The sequence below is a fragment of the Bidens hawaiensis genome, unplaced genomic scaffold (genome assembly GCF_021521415.1).
Source record: "Bidens hawaiensis isolate Kalapana, Puna unplaced genomic scaffold, B.hawaiensis_p1.1 tig00019103_1, whole genome shotgun sequence".
NCBI classification, from domain to species: domain Eukaryota; kingdom Viridiplantae; phylum Streptophyta; class Magnoliopsida; order Asterales; family Asteraceae; genus Bidens; species Bidens hawaiensis.
Genome location: NW_027492904.1, coordinates 368025 through 389739, shown reverse-complemented (window position 1 = coordinate 389739; position 21715 = coordinate 368025). Strand labels below are relative to the sequence as shown.

The 21715-nt window shown below is 33.7% G+C and overlaps 1 protein-coding gene and 1 pseudogene across 1 annotated transcript; both read right to left on the bottom strand.

Moving 5' to 3' along the window:
* Positions 1-3951: 3951 nt before the first annotated feature.
* LOC143557745 (basic blue protein-like) lies at positions 3952-4586 on the bottom strand. The gene is made up of 2 exons (XM_077046749.1): positions 4271-4586; positions 3952-4152 (listed from the first exon to the last, which is right to left on the bottom strand). The coding sequence occupies exons 1-2, from the start codon at positions 4446-4448 to the stop codon at positions 3956-3958; spliced, it is 375 nt and encodes a 124-aa protein (XP_076902864.1). The 5' UTR covers positions 4449-4586; the 3' UTR covers positions 3952-3955.
* A 13645-nt stretch (positions 4587-18231) lies between these two features.
* Positions 18232-18730, bottom strand: LOC143557749 (basic blue protein pseudogene; annotated as a pseudogene).
* Between the last annotated feature and the right edge of the window lie 2985 nt (positions 18731-21715).

Below are 21715 nucleotides of genomic sequence, written 5' to 3'. Positions count from 1 at the left end.
AAAGAGTGTAAATACGTATGTATGTACGTAAAGTATATATGAATGAGTAATAGCGAGTAAAGTACGAAATACGTATCTCCGGACTCGTATAAGTATGAACATGAAGTATTGTATGTTAATTGATTAACTAGAACTCACTCAACGTAGCTGACTTTTAGTATGCATGCAGGTGAGTAGGATGTAATAGGTTGCATGAGGGAGACACGTGGCAAATAAAAGAAGACTGGAATCAAAGAGAAGAAAAGTAACGTGTTATTTATATTTAATGTTTGAGACTTATGTTATTTTCGTTTAAGATAAAGTATTTAAGTTATGTAAGAATGGCTGACTTTTATTCTGCGAAATGTTTTAATTAGCTCTGATTTTCCAAATTATGTGAATGAGTAAATCCAACCAGCGAGAAAGTAGGGCACCTGAGAACGGGGCCTTACAAAAAATTGAAAAAAAAACTTGCTGTAATGCACATACGTAACTGTGCGATACCGTTGTATTACACATGTGTATTACTATGTATTTTTAAGTTCAATAGTGTTTAATTGCACATATTCAATATTTGTGTATTGTATATGTATAGTAGTGTTGTATTATATGAAAAAAATAATAATAATAAAATAAAAGTCGATATAGTACACATGTGTGTTAATGTTGTATTACACATACGTAATAATGTGTATTCGATGTGCGTGTTAGTCTTATATTGCATATATACAATAGTGTGTACCAAATATGTGCAATAGTGTTGTATTCTATGCAATACAACAGTTTTGCATATATGCAATGCACACTATTACACATGTGCAATACATCGACGAGATTACTGGCAAGTTTTTTTTTTTGGAACCAATAACAACATATAAGACTAATGAAAAAAAAAAGAAACTTCAAAAAAAAATTTTAAAAAGTTAAAAATAATTTTTTAGGAAGAGGAGTTTTCATTTGATATCACCCCTTATATGGGAGTTATATATATATATATATATATATATATATATATATATATATAAAAGGGTCTCTTTTCATCATCGTCATTGAGAAAAAAGTTATATATATATAAGGGCCCGTTTTTAGTATCTGAAATCTTTTAAGATCCGTGTTGAACCCTTTTTTTCTCCTATATTTATCTATATAAACAAGCACGTTCACACATCAAAAAACCTACAAAAAAGACTCACTCATTTTACTCATTTCTCTCCAATATACCCAATTATAAACAAAAAATGCAATGAAATTCCTTTTCTTCGCCCGGCTCTTTGGAGGAAGACGAGCTTATATTTGAAGCCAGGAGAATAACACTTAACCTGTTAGTTGAGCGGTTTCAAGGACGACAAAGACTAACAAGACAACCACCTCATTGTCGTGATCGAGTGGGCACTAATGAAACGTTGGTACGCCACTATTTTAGCCCCGATTCCCTTTATAACGAAGAACATTTAGGCGTTGGTTATGAATGAGTAGATAACTATTCATGCATTTATCTAATGATTTGTCGAATCGATATCCTTTTTTTAAACAAAGAGAAGATGCAAGACGTAGACCGGGTTTCACGACTATCCAAAAAAGTACAGCTGCTATTCGTCAACTAGCGTATAGAATTTCGTCATACGCAATTGATATATACATAGAAATGTCTGAAAAGGTTTCGCGAGACTCACTTCATTTTTTCTATCAAGGTATACATTTATGCATATATGTTTCGTTTAGTTATATTTTATATATCGTTTGGAGGTTTACTTGACAATGTTTATACATAGGGATCATATCGATTTATTCAAGAAGATATTTGTGCAAACCAACTTTGTATGATATCCAACTCATATACGAGGTGCATAGTGCAAAACATGGTTTCCTCGGAATTCTCGGTAGCATCGACTGTACGCATGTTGGATGAAATATGTGTCCTATGGCCTGGAAAGGTCAGTTTCACCCGGGTGATCACCACAGCCCCAGTATTATAGTTGAGGCGCCGGCCTCCCATGATCTTTGGTTCTTGCATGCGTGTTTTGGTGTTTTCGGGTAAAATAACAACATAAATGTTATCAAACAGTCACCGATATTCGATAACATTATTGACGGGGTTGAGCCAACTCAATCGTTTTATACGAATGGGGTTCAATTCAAGCATGACTACTACCTGGTTGATGGGATTTACAACAAATGTCGATGCTTGTTCAAGGTTATACATCTCCAGTTGAAGACAAACGGAAGTACTTTAAGAAGAAGCAAGAATCGACACGTAAAGATATTGAAAGGGCGTTTGGAGTTATAAAAAAATTCATTTGACATCGAGGCCACTACGGTTTAGGTAAAGGGAGAAAATAATAGATGTCGTTTACACTTGTATAATTCTATGTAACATGGTTCTTGAAGACCAAGGTATGGCTATTTGTCAAAACTACCAAGGTGACGTCTCACGACCCGAATTGACAATCACTGATGATGAAAAACTCCAAAATGTCTTATATCTCAAGAACCGCGAGGTCCACGGAAACCTTCGTCATGAGTTAGTTGAGCATTTGTAGGCTAGACGTCACGATGATCTTGTACTAGACTAGTATTATTTGTTAATATTTTTATTTTAATGTAATTTTAGTTATTAGTTTCCAAATTTATAAGATTAAATTAAATAAATAAATATTCAGAAAATCCGCTGAAAACACCGTTCGCCTGGACTACAATAGGCTCAGGCGGCTTCAGCAGTGGCTTCAGCAAGTGTCCAATCAGCAATGCATGACACAATATTATTAGACAAATTCAGAGCCCGGCTTCAGCGCCAACACATAGTGTTAGGGACAATCATGTGTGTTTATGTGTGTGTGAGTGCTTGTGTGTGTGTAAAGGGGAGGTTTATTGTTCAAAGCAAGGCTCCTTATCATACAAAGCGTAATAAGAAAGGATGACTCTTGATTTCATTAAAAACAGAAACGCGGTGACATAATTATAAATTAATGAAAAATATAAGTAACACAATTCTTTTCTTCATACGTAATTATTTTTCTTCACACATAACTATTTTACTTCATGCATGATTATGGCGCAAAAAAAAACCCTTAATGTACGCTTTATAAGATTCTATTGGGGGGGGGGGGGCAACTTATTTGGTGCAAAGGGCCTATGATTTTAGGATGGTCATGTTCATAGTTATTGATTAGCTTCAAGTTTTATTACCCGCTAGTGTGCAGCAATGTCAAACAATTTTTGGAAAAAAAAATCATATTTCAAAAATTCAACTGTATTGGCCACTCCAACGAGTTAAATCGAGAAGCGTGGTATGGTTGTTTATGTTTCGAGTTAATAAATCGAACATAAACGAACTGATAGAAAATAACCTCTTGCTTTATTAGAGCATTCCAGCAGATCCTCTATCTTCATCTATATAATTACATTAAAAATCAATACGTTTTCTTTTTCTTTTTTAATTAAATAATATTTTTTATACATTTATCATTACATATTCTTTCTCATCCAATCACAAACACTTTCAACAAATATTAAAATATTATAGAGTGAACAATACTTCTACAAATTTAATCATACATAGTATAACAGTAGCATTTTCTCTATCTTCCGCTCACTACCACTTACAACCCCACTCTAAATATAGAAATTGTCCTCACATAATTTAGAAAATCCCCCAATATAATTTAGAGAAGCTGTTGACAGTGCAACCCATCTCAGTTTGGTTTCAAATCATTGCCTAAAACTACTAATATACATAATACATGCATTCCCAAATATTAAACATACCGCAGATAAGATACACTTTAAAATTCTTTATCTTAAAGCCAAACATAACTATGAGTGAATCTTTATTTATTTTTATAATAATAATCCATATAACCATATTTAAACCTTGAGAAACACTTTATACACACATAAATGCATAGATTTGTATTTCTTATTTATTGTTAATGTATATTATATTATTACTGTTATATCATTATTATATTTTAGTTTTCTAAGATGCGGTGACTTGAATTTTCATCGAAGCACAGTGACCGGGGAGAGTGCAAATGAAGTAGTTAGTACCATTCACAAGGTTAATTTGGTCTTTTCCACTTATGTACACCTTGTCACTTGGGGCTGCCTTGCATGCATCAAACCCTGCCTTGGTCACTACCACCACATTATGTGCTCCTTTAGCGTAGTTAAACACTGTTGCCATCATAAAATTAATAATAATTCAATTAATTAAATAAATATTATGTTGAGTAAATAGTAAATATATAAATGTCTAGACAAACACAATGGCGACAAGATGTTGAATAGATACCAAGGGTGTCACCGACTTTAAAAGTTTTGCCTTTTTCCCAGCCATTGACATTCATCGACCAGCCTTTGGCATCACCGACGGGATAAGAAGCTGCCTGAGCTACATCGCACTGAAGCGACACCATTAGTAGACCGAGCACAGCCATTGCCACCACTGCACCGTCTCTTCCCTCAGCCATGGCTCACTCAAACAAAAAATAAAGCAGAGAGTAAGGTGATTTCTTATTTGATTATTATTGTCTTTTCATTTGTGGGATGTTATTGTGGATATGAAACCTATTTATAGCCGAAACCAAGTTTTGAATAATTCGTACACGATTTATTTATTTATTTATTTTTTTAACGGTGGTAGCACAATAGTGAGGTTGAGCGTTGAGGTGACGTGTGGGGATACAAGATTGGACCGTATAAATTTAAAGTTTCTCGATGAGAGTGATGACGACTTCACTAAAAACCGTGAAAACCTTCACTATATAAGAAGAGGAGGAGCACATGCAGCCTAGCCAGGTAACCCACATATCATCAAACTATCGTAGCACCTCCAATAGCAAGTTTTGGAGTGTTTTACTGGGGATAGGATGTGATGTGAAAAAGATGGTATATTTTAGTATTATACTATTGCTTTTCTTGAGTTTTATAATAAATTTTTAGCAAATTGGATTTTAAATAATCCTGATTTAATGCAATTGGTTGATAATAATCTCTACATAGAAAATAGATGTCACTGGTCCCAACTTTCACACTGCTTATTTTCATTGGACTCCCGTTAACAAAAACTTAGCGACGTTAAGTTTTTTTCAAATTTGAAATTGATGTTTTAGGATATTCGTTCGGAATGAGGATACGAGTCGATTGATGTAAAATTTACCTCAAAACGGTGGTCCAAACGACTAAAGATGCTTCAATTCCGCTGTGTAAACTTTTAATTAACAAAAATCAAACTGTTTGGAACACCGTTTCGAAGTAAGTTTTACATCAATCGATTCGTATCCTTATTCTGATCGAAAGCCCTAAAACAGCAATTTGAATTTTGGAAAAAACGTAACGTCGTTAAGTTTTTTTTAACAGAGGTCCAATGAAAACAAATTGTGTGAAAGTTGAACCGATGACAGCTAATTTTTAAGTTGGGATTATTATTGGCTAACTGCATTAAGATGGGATTATTAAATCCAATTTATGTAAATTTTAAGATACTTTTAATTTTTATATTGTGTATCCTTTTAAGTTAATATTTTGTTGAATACTAAGGTGGTTATATTGGTTACAGGTGATAGAGAAGTTCACCTAAAATTGGTTTAGCCTCATGTCTCCTTTTCTCTAATATTTTATTTTGTTTAACCGGACTCATGTTTTGCTCTCCACGAAATTTGGTGGATCCGACAATGTGACTGCATATATTGAACAAAAAAGTAAGCGTGTATGTGATTGGTCTTTATCCATATATTCAAATATTTATTGTAACTTCCGTCTAGGATGATATCTATCTATTTATCTATAATATATATAAACGAAATCCTTAAAATCCTACGTGTCGCGATGTGGTCGCTCCCTCCTTTTGTGGAAGCCACCAGATTGCTTGATTTTTAAATGAAGGTCTCTCATTGATTTAACCCAAATTCATGGGTATGGGTCTTACCAAAACCAGATAGCTCTTAAACGAGTTATAACATCTCATTAAATTAAAAATTAATCTTACCAATTATTTGATATAAAAATCTTATAAAATAGGGATATACCAAACTTTAATATCCAATTTAAAAAGAAAAGGATATTATTAATAATTAATAAACAATTTTATAGTAAAAAACATAAGCGGGTCATGGGTCACCAAATCCAGATAGCTTTTAAACGGGTTATAACATATCATTTATTTATGAAACTCTTTCATCATCAAACCCTAAGTATGTTATTAACTTTCTTACAATAAAGAAAATTAAAATCCAAAAAATAAATATTAAAAAACGAAAAATGTAAAACAACCATTCTCTCAAGCCATCAGATTGCTTTATTTGTAAATTGAGGTTTCTCACGCATTTGACCCGAATTCACGGGTAAAGGTCTCACCAAACCCAGATAGCTCTTAAACGGGTTATAACATCTCATTATATTAAAAATTAATCTCATAAAATATTTGATATGAAAATCCTATAAAATAGGGATATGCAAAAAATTAATATTCTATTTTATTTAAAAAAAATATTATTTATAATTAAAAAACAAGAAATAAACGGGTAATGAGTATCACCAAACCCAGATAGCTTTTAAACCGGATTATAACATATCATTTAATTGTGAAACCATTTTATCATCAAATCTCAAGTATATTAATTATTAACTTTCTTACAATAAATAAAATTAAAATCCAAATATACATATATAAATATTAAAAACGAATAATGTAAAACAACCCCCGCAATACGAGAGATAAAATCTAGTTATTCATATCTAGGAAAACCAAAGTCAACTATATAATGGTTTCTTCGTCTGCAGCATCATCTGTTTATCGTTATTAAAATAGTACGCGTTCGCGTTCGGCGTTCCAGTCTTACAAAATGGGTATTACATGGATTTCAATACTAGATTTTGAGGGTGTGTTCACCGTTAAAAAACTTATAATTAATTATTTATAATGTTGGATTACGCAAAATAAATATAAAATGACAAGAAATAAATATCAATAATTATTCCTCAGAACTGGAGAAAAATTGGAGGCGCTTAAGGGCTCCTTACGGCTCGGTTGGGCCAGTTAGCTGTGAGCTTTAGCCATTGGGTTACCCCGTACGGAGTACCTAGGCATTTTATGTTTGTTGGCTGTTCCAAAAAAAAAATAATCTATATATATTATTAAAAAAAATACAATCTAGCCAATTTCTATTGGTTAATTTTATTACTTTCTAAAAATAATTAGGATTCTTAAAATTTCTTTATAATTTAATAATTAAAAATTAAATTAATACTTTATTTTGAAAAGCTTTTCTTGTTCTCTACACTTTAATCATTTTTCAAGTATACTTTAATCTCTTCTTGAAATAGTTGAAGCTTAGTTTTAAAAAACATTAATGTAAACAAAATTCATAATATTTTATAAGCTCCATCATGTTATAAATGTATAATACACTCATTTAAAAATTAATTCGTTGTGAATCATATGTTTTGTGCTAATCCACTAGGTTCATCAAAACAATCCCAACATCTAGGTACGTGACGTTGTTCCATCATTTTGTAGTGTATTCGTCAAGGAAACTTTTAAGGATTTATGATTTGTTAAATATTTATGATTTGTTTATAATTTTGTAAATTATAATTAAGTGTAAATTAAATTCATCTTTATTTAATGTAATACGCTACTTTTCTATATTTATAAGTTACTACTTATATAATTTAAATGGTTTAACTGATGTAAGTAGAAAAAAAATTACTTAACGTCTTAATTATAGATATAATGGTTCCTTAAGTCTTTCAATACGGCCATCATGTTTTGAGTATAAGTGTCAATTTCAACCTGTTTATCAATGAACGGCCGATTTTGGTAGCATGTTGATGTGCCAAAATAAAATATCTATTACTATTATTGTTTTTAAATCCGTCAAAATGAGCTCATTCAATTTTAGGTTGGGGTTGGGTCATATAAGTTACTTCGGTTATGAGCCTGCTTTGATTTCATGCACACTTGCCAAACTCAAAATCATCCCATTCATAAGTAAATCAATTAAAAATCTAAAACATTATCTTCTTTTTTTTTTGTGGCTTGCTTTTACATGGTCTTAGATTAATCACTTGGGATAACGTCAACATAGAGTTTCGGGGAATTCGACTATTAATTTAATAGAAATATCAAGGTATTAGGTTACAGTTTTGTTGTAGGTGACGGTTTTTACCCGTCCATAATGCATTTTAGCGCTTAATGCCGAAATTTAACTTTGGTTGTTTTTGTTAGCCTGTAATAAATAAAAGTATAACATAAGGTGTAATAATGCCACCAACCTAAATCCAATTAAATTATTATGTTTATTTAAGTGAATGTAATAAAAGTATAACATAAGGTGTAATAATGCCACCAACCTAAATCCAATTAAATTATTATGTTTATTTAAGTGAATGTGATGAATACTAACTATTAAAATTTTAAAGTATATTGTTTAGATATTTCTATTGAAGTTATGAATTTTTAGAAATATATTATTTTCTACAAATTTTAACACCGCATTAGTTTACTTTTTTCGGTACAATCGATAGCATTTTTTAGGTCCATTATAAATACTTAGCCATTCGGCTAAATCCAATTACATTATAATTTCATCAAGTACATGTATCCTTACCTATTAACCAATTTCTAAAAGCTCAAGTGTTCCAGTCGGTGGAGCAACTGAAAATTTTCAAAGGTTTTCCCTGAAAATTCACTTTGATTCTCATTCAACCAATAATGTGGGATCATTAACATGGTTAAAGATAAACTATTTGTCCAGAAAAGCCTGCGATAGAGTAAATAGCTCTACAAACCAATGGACTGGATTGAGGTGGAAAATGACGCTTTACGCCCAATCATTGCGGATAACGTCTGCATCCTCTGTATTACCGCGTCCCCTTCGCGTAATTCTTCTGAATTTCTAATATTTATATACTTCCTCATGATCATGGTTTAAATGGATCGATTTTGTTGGAACTTATATAATGTGTACGTATTATTCAAAATGATGCTTCGTAAGGACGACCAACATGATAGGTTTTAGTTATCTTTTTAACAATATAATTTCGTATGTTAAGTCCTTAAGTTCTATATTACGGGGTTGCTTGGGTTTCCTTATTTATACCTCCTTATGACTTATAAAAAAGTCATAAGTTACAACCTTATGACTTATGAAACTTTTCCTCTCACATTTTAAGCAAACCCAAACATCTTTTTAACTTTTTAATAAGTTATAAGTCAACATTACAATATTTATAAGTCAATCTTTTGATATTAAGCAAACCCAAACATCTTTTTAACTTTTAGTTCTATGTGTTTGCAGTATTTATTATAATATTTATTTATGAAATATATATGTTTTTATAGGTTTTTCATGTTTCAATGATTTTAAATTACATTTATTTGTGTATTTAAGTTATGTACGTAATAAATATCATGTTGACATCACCAAAAATATACTACAAATTATCTTGTCATGTAAACTTATATATGTTTGTTAGACGATTTCTATATTTTCACCCGTATCGTACACGGGTCAATAGCCTAGTAATAATAATAAATAATGTACAAATTTTTCGTACAAGAATCAATCGATCACTAGACTTGAATTGACTTGCTATAATCTGGTGGAGTGGGTTTGTGTAGCTAGTTAAAGAACCATACAAGATATGATCATATGGAAGAGCCTTTCATACAATCCATTGTTCAGGCACAACGTCAATTGTTGCAAACTGACATGTAATACCCAAAAGGGTAGTTACCTGAAAAATGCCCAACGGTAATGGGTCGGGTAATGAACACGATTTTACAAACGAGTATACGACTAGGATTACAATACCTGGTCTAAACTCGACCCATTGTCATCCATATCACTAACACTCTATTTAGTGGTCATAAAAACAAGATTGGACATATCTGATACCTTAATACTTTGCTCCTAGCTCAATTTGTCGATTATTATCATAATTATCATGTTTGTGTAGCCACGACTGGTCCTGAAAATACTAAAACCATAATGAATAGACACCGATTATTATCATAATTATCATGTTTGTGTAGCCACGACTGGTCCTGAAAATACTAAAACCATAATGAATAGACACAGTGTCTATTCATTATGGTTTTAGTATTTTCAGGACCAGTAGTGGTATTCTTTTGATATTTTATCAATATTTGTTTGTAACTTTAAAGTAGTGTGTCTATTCATTATGGTTTTAGTATTTTCAGGACCAGTCGTGGTATTCTTTTGATATTTTATCAATATTTGTTTGCAGTACTTTAAAGTTACAAACAAATATTGATAAAATATCAAAAGAATACCAAAACCAATTCTATAAACCAAAGACCATAATAACAAATACATGCCGGTACTAATGTTGTTTGGTAGGCGTCGATGGTTTAGTACGACACAGGAATGTACACTTTAAGAAATGATCATCGATACGTGGAAATACTAATCACTCCCACCCTTTTTCTTAACAGTTTTTAAATAGTTGTGCCATTTCTTCAACCAAATCATATCTACCTTGACTATATATAAATTGTTTTTCTTTAGGTTTCCTTTTAGACGTGAGGCAAAAAAAAGCATCTCACAATTCGATTAAGAGTTTCGAATTTAGAAGAACACCACTCCCTTGGGAAGACAATCGTCCACATAAAAATAGGTGCGATGTAACCTAGCTGTGACGCTATGACAGAGAGCTTGGATGCCTTGAATAATAGTATAATACTTCCGAACATGCAGTTTTCACTACAATATTTAACAACTTCAATGCAATAACAAACAGGAAGCGCAAGAGCGCATCACCATGGCATACACCTCTTTGAGTATCAAACTTAATGGTTGGTGACTGGTTGATTAGAATTTATGAGCTAGCAGAAAAAAGTGTACATTTAACCCATGTTTGTCACTTTTCTTGGTACCTCATTTGGGCTAAGAATGAACCTAGAAAATTCCAATTATGGAGTCCAAAGCTTTGTCGATGTCTCCTTTCAAGATCATCACCCTCTTTTTTGGTTTTTTTACACCAAGATACTATTTCATTGAGAATGAGGGCTCCCTCCGTTATATTCTATCCTCGCATAACTGCAGAAGGATATTGAACCTTACCAATAATAGAGCCTTTGAAATACACCCATTTATATTAATTGGACAATAATCTTCTATTTTCTTTTAGGGATCATTAACTTTTGGAATTAGGGTGATAAAACTTGAATTACATCCATTACTTATATTCCCGTGAAAATAGAAATCTAATTAATATATAAAAGCAACACAATTTTGTCCATATGTCCTCACCTAGGTTGTCTACATAAGCTTCCATATCATCAACCTTCTATAAATCTAATTTCCACATATTCACAATAAAATTTTAATCAATGATATTGACTTTTATATTTTTGTAACTTATTAATATAATTATGATATTAATTATTCTAATTATTGCTAGAATTAAAAAAAAAACTTATTAAATTTACTAGGTTTAAATTGTTCATCGTTTCTTCTTTAAAAGGCGCACGTTTCGTTCAAAAATCATAACGCTCCCCATCGTTTGTAACCAAGTTCTTCACCTCATATATAACCGATTCTTCATGATTTGTCGGTTTCATAATCCAAACAACATCAAATATGTTCATCGTTTGCAATTATCAGGTATGATTTATATTTTAGTGTTTAATTGATTTTTGTGAAGAACAACATCAAATTGATTCACTGTTATTGGATTTAGGGTTTAACTGCATGATTTTTTTATGCTAACGGTTAATAGATGTGATATTTAATCTATTTTTTATTAATCAATTTATGTTTTTTGTTCTCATGTTATAAGTTATAAAGATGTTTAACTTTTTATTTATCTTTGTTAGTATTTGTTTGGTTTTGTATTTGAATTAAAGTAACAATTTAATGTCTCATAATTTATGTAAAGGTATCCTTTTTATATAAATATGACATTTGTATTTTACTAGATTTATAATATACACATATATATCACGTTTTAAATAAGTTCTACCCGTGTGTAATACAGGCACTATCGATCCTAGTGATTCATTATATCCGTCACATTCTTTTCAAAGAGACTACAAAATCATTTAATGAATTTGAATGTAAAACCATCGAAACCCCGAAGCTTTTTCTTCCCCACAATCCCAAACCGGATTCTTTATTTATTCACTTCAGAATGTGACTACCAGATTTTTAGCCTGTGTAGTTCAATCTTGACATTCTCGTGTTAAACAAAATTTGTCTTTCTTTGATTGGTTCTAAAAATTTCTTTCCAAAAAAAGTTTTTATCCCCTCTTTTGGTTATTCCGGCTTTGAATCTACTTAACATCAAACACTATCATTCAAATTATAACTTTATTCAGTTAAATAATACTTATTTATTCTATTTGGATTATCTTTTATCTTTCTTTCACTCACAAACACTCGAAAAAATAAAATAAACTAGCTTTTAGTCTGCGTGACGTGAATTTATTTAGATTTTTTGCTTTTATTTATTTTACAATTATATTTTTTAATTAAATGTAATTAATTGTTTTAATTTAATTTATTATAAGGAAGTTTGTTATATTCATTTAGAATTTATATACTTGGACCTATTTTGCTTTATTTATGTTTGTTTATGTTCGTTCATTATGTTTGTTTATGTTCATTTTTGAATCGAACTATCTAATCTATCTTATTAAAAGAACTAGGTTAGATCCAGTGTTACACACGGACGAAAAATATATAAAACTTCATCATCATATTCAGTAAATCCTACCAATAGCAAAGCTATGGTAGGGTCTGAGGAGTGTAAGAAGCAGACAGTCTTACCTCTACCCCATAGGAATAGAGAGACTGCTTCCAGTGAGACCATATATATATATGTGTGTGTGTGTGTGTGCGCGCGTGCGCGCGTGTGTTATATACATTTTAATGAATTGTAAACGTCAGATAGTCTAGCATTATTATTATTATTATTATTATTATTATAAGGTAACATATTGTTATTTTAATTAAAAGAACCCAACATGTAAAGACAAATAAAGAGAAATTACAATTTAAAACATAATTCTAAGTTATGCCACATATTTCTAACTTATACCATGAGACAAAAAAGACATATTAGCTAAAAAAATTCATCATCTACTGAAATCATATGTTCTAAACTATGATGTGTAAACATGTAGATGTAATATAAGTTGTGTATTACAAAAACTATTTTTATTGAAATTATAAAACATTTTAAGTATACAACATAAAAAAATGCTAAAAATATGAATATAACAATGAGATGTAATTATAATTTTTATTAAACCGCTCGTTTAATAAAGCAACAATAGAATCCAAACCTCGTGACTTAAAGCACCATTTCAATCTAAACATCCATACATCAAGTTCAAATGTTCATAAATAATTTCTCAAAATCCAAAAAAGTAAAATAACAAAGTCTTAAAATTTAAAAAAAATAAAAATAAAAACAAATAATTGTTTTTATAACTCAATAAATGATAATTATAACAATTTATTTCGAAATTTTTTTTCAACTTAGGAGTTAATGTTTAAAATTAATGTTCAAATAAACATGTGGAAATTATATAAATGGAAAATTGATGAGTTGGAAGCCTATGTGGGCATGCTTGTTGAATGTCATGTGGAAACATTGTATTGCTTTAACAGTATAGTAATATACATATTGTTCACATGACATTCAACTAGGCACTTCACATAAGATGCCAAGTAGATGTCATGTCAACTATTTCCTATTAAATCCTAATTATTGTCTAACATTTTAAATCAGAAATAAATTAATGCATTATATAGACCCGCTTTCTAATTTTATATGCGACCCGTTTCCAATATCCAAACCAATTAACAATAGTATATTGGTAAATTTTGAAAAATAAATTATTGTGTAATACAAGCCTAGAACCCAAGACCACATGTTTGAAACTAAAGATGATTTCCAACTCTACTTAAATGGTAATTGTATTTGATTCCTTGATTTGGCATATATAAGTATCCTTTCTCTTCAAGCATAAAACCAAAATTAGATTCATCTTCTACAATTAATTAATTCGACCTTTAATATTTTTAGACTATCTAATATTTGAATATAATTAATTATGATGTCATCCAGTTCAGCATTCGATCCGATCTGTGACCCATAAGGCGTTCTATTGGATGTCTGGTTCGGGTTTGAAAGTATTTATTGCTATGTATCTCACAAAACTTGTTTATGAGTAAATCTAACACCCAATGTAGGGCACCGAGTTCAGGGCTTTACACTATACCTAATAATTCAACAAAAATCTTATGGACATGCTCAAGTCACATTATATATATATATAAGTTGTGTCGGGTATATAATCGGGTAATCGAGTATTTTAGAAAACCCAAAACCACGAAAAATTTCAAAACTAATCCCAAACCCTAATGGGACGAGTTTTACCTATCCTAATGTAAGGCCACAATCCCGGTGCCTTACACTGGATGTTGGATTTACCCATAAACACAGTTCTAAAATCAGAGTTAATTAAAACTTTTGCAGAATAATTAAAACTTCAAGCATTACATTACAAAACATTAATTTTTGTCTTAAATATACAAATTGTCTTATCATAGACATTAACATAAAACAATCATAACACTTCTTCATAGAAGCCAGCCTCTTCGGTTCATGCCATGTGTCGCCCCTCAAGCCAACTGCTTCAACCTATTTGCCTGCGTGCATACAAAAAGTCAGCTATGCTGAGTGAGTTCTAGTTAATCAGGCAACAAGCATTACACACACATACTTACTCATACGCATCCGAAGATACATATTACATACTTAACCTGCTTGTATATTTAGTTCATACATACTTTCATTCATTCATACTTGCGGTCATTCGTACATTCTCACTTTTAACATAATAGTATATAATTATCCTTACGTTTTTAAGAGCTTCTCGCCCTATGCCTCGCAGATATTATAAGGGTCTGGTCCCTATCGTCAGTCTGTCACATATATTATGAGGGTCTGGTCCCAATCATCACATATATTATGTGGGTCTCGTCCCTACTGTCACAAATATTATGAGGGCCTGGTCCCTATCATCACAGATATTATAAGGGTTTGGTCCCTACCGTCACATATATTATGAGGGTCTGGTCCCTTCTTTCCATACTATCAGTAAACCATACCTCCATCCCGTACTTTTAGTTATAATCACTCACATACCTTCATGTACACACTCTTAACGTTATCTATAACATGCAATATCATATATAACGCATACATGTGGCATACGCTTACCACTTAAGGTAAGTGTGTTAACTATACAAATAGGAGTATGCACACAGCCCCGAGAAACGTAACAAGGAAGGGGCTAGAAACTCACCTGAATCCTGTGTTCTTTCGAAAATGATTATGAAGCCTTTCTTCAGCTGGTCACGGCTAACTGTGTATAAATTACAAGCATCACTTAACTACCCCTAGTTATATCATCATTCTATCGTAGTGAAACTCCAAATGAACGGGGGTCCTGGGGCAGCGCCCCTGGCAGCGGGGCTCTATGGGCGGCAGGCCTTAGCAGGGTCGAAAGGGCAGAGCCCCTGACTGGGGTCGAGCTGCCAGGTCAGCTTAGAAAAATTTTATTTTCATTAATAAGCCTTTATTAAAAATTCATCAGAAAAACGAATCTGGTTAAGTTTTGCAACCATTTGGATCTCATGGAAGTATTTCAATCGCATCGCATAGATGCAAAACAGTCGCATCGCATGGATGAAATCCAATCGCATCGCATGGATGAAATCCAATCGCAACGCATTTCCTAAACCAATTGCATCGCATGCATGTGCGATGCGATTCGTCCCTGTGCAATCAAAATCGTCCTTTTCTTTATTTTACCATTTTTCAGCCATTTTCCTCCATGACCCTTCTTTATTACCCGATTTTACCCTTTTAATGAGTTTTGGTTCGTAACAACTTTGTCTACTTGCGTTTTACATAGCCCGAAAGTCACTTGTTCATCCTACATCGCACCTGCTAGGTCGCGACTCACCAAGTTCATGTTTTTCTTACATCTTACAGCCTGATCAACTATTATACCAAGTTGCATGGAAACATCGACTTCAAACACTTAACCTTTTGACTGAAACACACCTCATGATTTCGGGTTTGGTTCGGATCTGGACCAACCCGCGGATCTGGACATGTTTCTTGTTGTTTGATGAGGCTAGATCACGTAATCACCTTGTTTCTCTTGGATCTTAGATGAATATGAGAGGAAGAGAATTTGTGTGTGTTTTGAGTGTGTGTAGGGAGGAAGGAGATGGAGAATGAGAAGTGTTTGGAAATAAGGGAGGGTTTGGGGTTTAAATACTCCAACCCATGGGCCTTAGGCCCGTAACCACTCACAAGTCCATACATAAATCCTAGGCCTACCACTCAATATCTATATAACTTAATAAAATTAAATAACGACACACATGAATTAATAAATAACCAGTTGAGACACCGAAGGCTAACGAATCGAGCTAGGTGACACAACGAGATCAACGACCAACGGTGGCGGCGCACGACGGCAACGGTAGTGGTGGTAGTGTGTGAACAGAAAGCGGAGGCGCCGATCTGCAGTGGTCGACGGCGGCTAATGACAGTAGCGGCTAGAGGCGGCAGCGGCGGCTGGCAGTCGGACGGCAGAGGGGAGGAGGAAGATAGAGATGGACTTGTTACTTAAGGTTATAAAATATCCTATATTTATATAACCCCTTAATTAGGTTTAACTAATCTAATTAGGTATAAACCTAATGGGCCAATAATTCCATGTGTTGCTCCAAAGCCCGTTTCATGTAATTTTATCTCGTTAAAGTGTCTAACCCGGTTAACTAACTTAAGCGGGTTTATTGTTCGTTACACGGTGTAACTCTCACGGGTCATAACCCGGTTGGCCGTATTGACTTTACCCGAACCGGTCCATAATTCCAACACCCCTTTCACAAACTGCTAGATCACCAGAGAATGTTGGAACACGGGGATTTGTGAATTTCATACGCTACATAGGCCTATACGTGGCTTATCGAGGGTGTCTGAATATGGTGAGGGTGTTCAAATAACAAGTCCCTAACATAAATGCACACCAAAATTATACACCATGAAATGAACAAAATACTCAACTTTTATTAATAATGAAAATCCGAATTACAAAATGGGTTGTGTAACCGAAATTGAAAAATGACAAATGTCACAAACCAACCATCAACCATCCACCATCCCCTGCTCCAGTGCCGAAGTAGAATATCGAGGCGTAGCGAATGTCGTTGCCAAAATTTGTTGGATTCGTAACCTAGTTCTTAAACTCTGTCACCCACTAACTCGTGCGAGACTTGTCTACTATGATAGTGTTAGTGCTATTTATTTATCAGGTAATCATGTTCAACACATTTAACATATTAAGCTTGACATTCATTTTGTTCGAGAACAAGTTCAAGTTCGTGTTCTACATATGCCTACACAACATCATATTGCAGACATATTTACTAAGGGGTTGCCTTCTGCTTATTTGAAGACTTTCTTCCAAGTCTCATCATCCGTTCTCCTCCCGCTTCGACTACGAGTGTATAATAGTGATCATAGTATATATTAATAAGAAATAGAAGATATCGATATATTTTGTATTTATAGTTGAGATTACATCCTTATATAGAAGATACTCTTATACCTATATATGTTTTATGTTAATGAGAAGAGGCTAATCAATTTTCAATATATAATTGTACACAACCCATGCCTGGTTTTGTATACTAGACCACATTAACATACATATTTGCACCTTTCACTTTTACTCCATTGACTTTAAATAGAAAATTTGGCATCTTGCATGATTTTTCTACCAGGATGAAACCGACCAAATTCCCCAAGGATATCCTTCTTCCTCGCTAACTAACTATCCACTACGCACCCTTGTTTCAAGAAAAGATCTTTGAACTTGTCTTTGTTCCACACCCACTGGTTATGAATTCTTTGTTTTCCACCGTGTTTGGTCTTATCCTATCTCCTATAGTAGTCTCAATAAACATACCGTAGATAAGATACACATTGAAATTCCTTATTTTAAAGCCAAATATTATTATGAATGAATCTTTTGTCTATACAATAATCCATATAACAGTTAAACCATAAGAAACACTTAATACACACATACTGAATAGATTTTAATTTCTTTTTCATTGTTAATGTATATATTATTATTATTATTATTATTATTATTATTATTATTATTATTATTATTATTATTTTACTTGGTTATCAGCCATCCTCTGCGGTGACTTTAATCATCATCGAAGGACAGTGGCCGGGGAAAGTGCAAATGAAGTAGTTATCACCAACCACAAGGCTAATGATGTCATTTCCACTTGTGTGCACCGGTTCGTGTGGGCCTGCTTTGCATGTATCGTACCCTGTCTTGTTCACTACCACCACATTATGTTGTCCTTTAGGGTAGCGAAACTCTGTCACCATCATAAAAATTAATAACACTCAATTAATTACATAATTACTATGTTTAGTGAATATTAAATATATAACTATCCAAACAAACAAAATGGTGACATGATGTTGAAAGTATACCAAGGGCTTCACCCCAAAAGAACCTCTTGCCTTTTCCCCAGCCTGTGACATTCTTCGTCCAGCCTTTCAATTCGCCGACCACAATATTAGCAGTGTGAGCTAGCTCGCACTGAAGCGACAACATTAGTAGAATGAGTACCGCCATTGCCACCATTGCACTGCCTCTTTCCTTAGCCATGGTTCACTCAAACAAGAGGAGAGTATGGTGATTTCTGATTTGATGATTATTGTGGGACGTTATTGTGGATATGAAACCTATTTATAGACAAAAACAAGTTTTAAAAATTTGTAGTGTTTGGACTTTTTTAGAAAAGTACAAGGGAAATTTTCTTTTGATGGATGTAGCATAGTAATTGTGCTGACGTGACGTGGCTGAACAGGATAAAAGTTAAGTTTCTCGGAAATGTGGGGGTGACGTATATGTCAGATCATAAGATAATGAAGGAAGGTTGAAATGATTTGGTTATTTGTAGAGGAGACATATAACAGCTCTAGTAAAAACCATAAGAAAACCCTCATTAGGCTGAGGGGTGTGGGGCTTCAACGGGGCGCTAGAGCCCCTCCGCTCACGCCCCCAGGCGCTAACACCACACCACCGGGGCGCTAGCAAGGGCGCTAACGCGAAAAAACATGCAGGTGTGAGCCTGTTAGCGGCAGAAGAGAGAGTAAAGTGGTCTTGGTATTTGAGAAAGAGCCGTTGGTTTTATACAAAGAGCCGTTGGGCTCTTATTTAATTAAAATAAAAAACGTTTTTTCCCTATATAATACCCCATTTCACCCATATCAATCACCACAACTTCAAACCTTCACCCAAAATCAACTCATCTTCCCAACTTTTTTTTAAAAAAATGGCTGGAAATTGGTACCCAAACCTTGATTCAGACTATATTGACGACGATTTATGGTCGTCACCGCACCAACCGATGTTTTATTCGGAGCCGCAAGAATCATCCGGCTTTCAACCATCCAACACACAACCGTCTCCTAACTTTGTTGTTCCGGAGACACAAGAATCAGACGGTGAAGCTACGGGACCAAAAAGACGCGTCCACCGGAAAAAACAAGTTGCAACAGACGGGTCGGGACCGGCTTCGACTCCGAGGACGAAACGGAAAACCACTCCGTGGTCATCGGATGAGAAGGAAGCCTTGTGTCGGGCTTGGATAGTCATTTCTGAGGATCGGCGTTGCGGTAATTGTTTTAACGTTTTTAAAAATGATTTTTAATAAAAAGGTTAAATGGAAATCTAATTTATTTATTCACTTTGCAGCCGACTACCAAAAGAGCAAGATTTTTTGGACAAATGTTAGGGAGACGTTCTATACGCTCGTTGGGAGTACAGAGCGGAACGCCGATATGAATTCGGGTCGGTGGTCCGAAATCAGAAAATTTGTCGGCTTGTTTACTAATCTTTTCAACAGGAACAGCGGTCGTATGAGACCAAGTGGCAGTGATGATTTGGCGGTTTACAATTTCACGATCGAAGAGTGGAAGCAGGAGTGTTTGCGGAGGTATGGGATGGTGAAGACGTTGGACGATTTAAAGTTGTGGGAGAGGTTGAAAAGGTGTTCCAAGTGGGTTGAGCTGGTGGCGCCGGACGTTGATGCGGAAGTACGGCCGAAACGGACTAAAACTAGTTCGTCTGGAGCGTATAGCACTTCAACCGGGTCGGATTGCCGCGTTGGATTCGACCTAAACATTGCGGAGGAGGAAACGTCTTCACCGCCGAGGAGGCGGCCATTGGGAAGGGACGCCAAGGGGAAAAAACCGGCTGAGGGGGAAGCCGTAAACATCGCCAATCTTGTTGAATCCCTAAATAAATTCAACAAAACCATGGAAGTGGTCTCTAATGACAAAAAGGAAAAAAGTCGAATGAGAGATTTGGACTTCCTTACTAGAGACTTCAGTAACCTAAATCCGGTCGATCAAATGCTAATGGAAAAGCAAAAGGAACGTATCCGAAAGAGGTTGATCGAAGAAGACCAAGCCGAAGAATAAGAATAATGTTTTTTTTTAGTACTTTAATTTTTATTTTATTTTTAGATATTAATGTGTTTTTTTTATTAATGTGTGTTTTTTTAATAATTTATGAGTTTTTTAATAATACGTTGTTTGAATATATTTATAAAAAAATAAAAAATAAAATTCACTGGAGCCCCTGCTGGAGCCCCTCCACACCAGGGCCAGGGGCTCCAACGGGGGCTCCAACACCCCCTTATCCAGTTTTTCTCTCTGCTACACGTCATAATATTATTGGTTGGTGCCCCCACTAAAGCCCCCATTAGAGCCCCCCACACCCCTCAGCCTTACGAATTGCAAGGGCACATGCAGATCCAACCTGGTAAAGCCAACATATCATTAAAGTTTTTGAGTGTTTTTTTAGGATACAATATGATGCGTAAGAGATGGTATTATCTATACTATATATAAAGCATGAGTAAGGGACCTCTTTATTTTAAGAGGTACCAAACTTGTTGCTTTAAATACAAACCATAATACATAAAATTAAACATTTTAGGGACAATTTAGTCTTTTGACAATTTTGTCTTTTAGTAAAATCATATACGATTGATTTTAATTTATTCAAAAATAATTACAAATTTGGTCCTTTAACTTTAATCACATTTTGTTAATTTATAAAATAGTTACATATATACCCCTTATTTAAACCTACTACCCTCACGACGTTTAAATGTTTATAGCTTTTTCGCAAGTTAATATTTTTTTAAAAACATTATACCATAAAAACGAGTACTTTATTCTCTTTAATTTGAGTATGATATTGTTATACTTTTTTATATTTTAAAAACTTAATGTGTTACGTGATTACCATTAAAGACCGGCAAACGGGTTGGGTGGGTTGGGCAGTTCAGGTCATGGGTCTAAAAGGTTAAAGTTGGAATAGGTCGATACAAAAAAGGTTAATTTGGTTTGGGTCGGGATAGGTTCGGGCCAAAGGGGGTCAAGTCAGAATGAATTTCGTGTTTAAACAGTGTTAGGCAGAACATGTTGCAAGTCAAGACGCGTTTAACGTAGCGTTTCGTGTGCACCGACACCTAATTGTGCGTGCACAGTTGTCGTGTAACATGTTTATTAACACCAGTTAAGCTTCTAATGCCGTAATACAAGCATATTATCGCCAGGTTACGCGCGTACTGTTGTT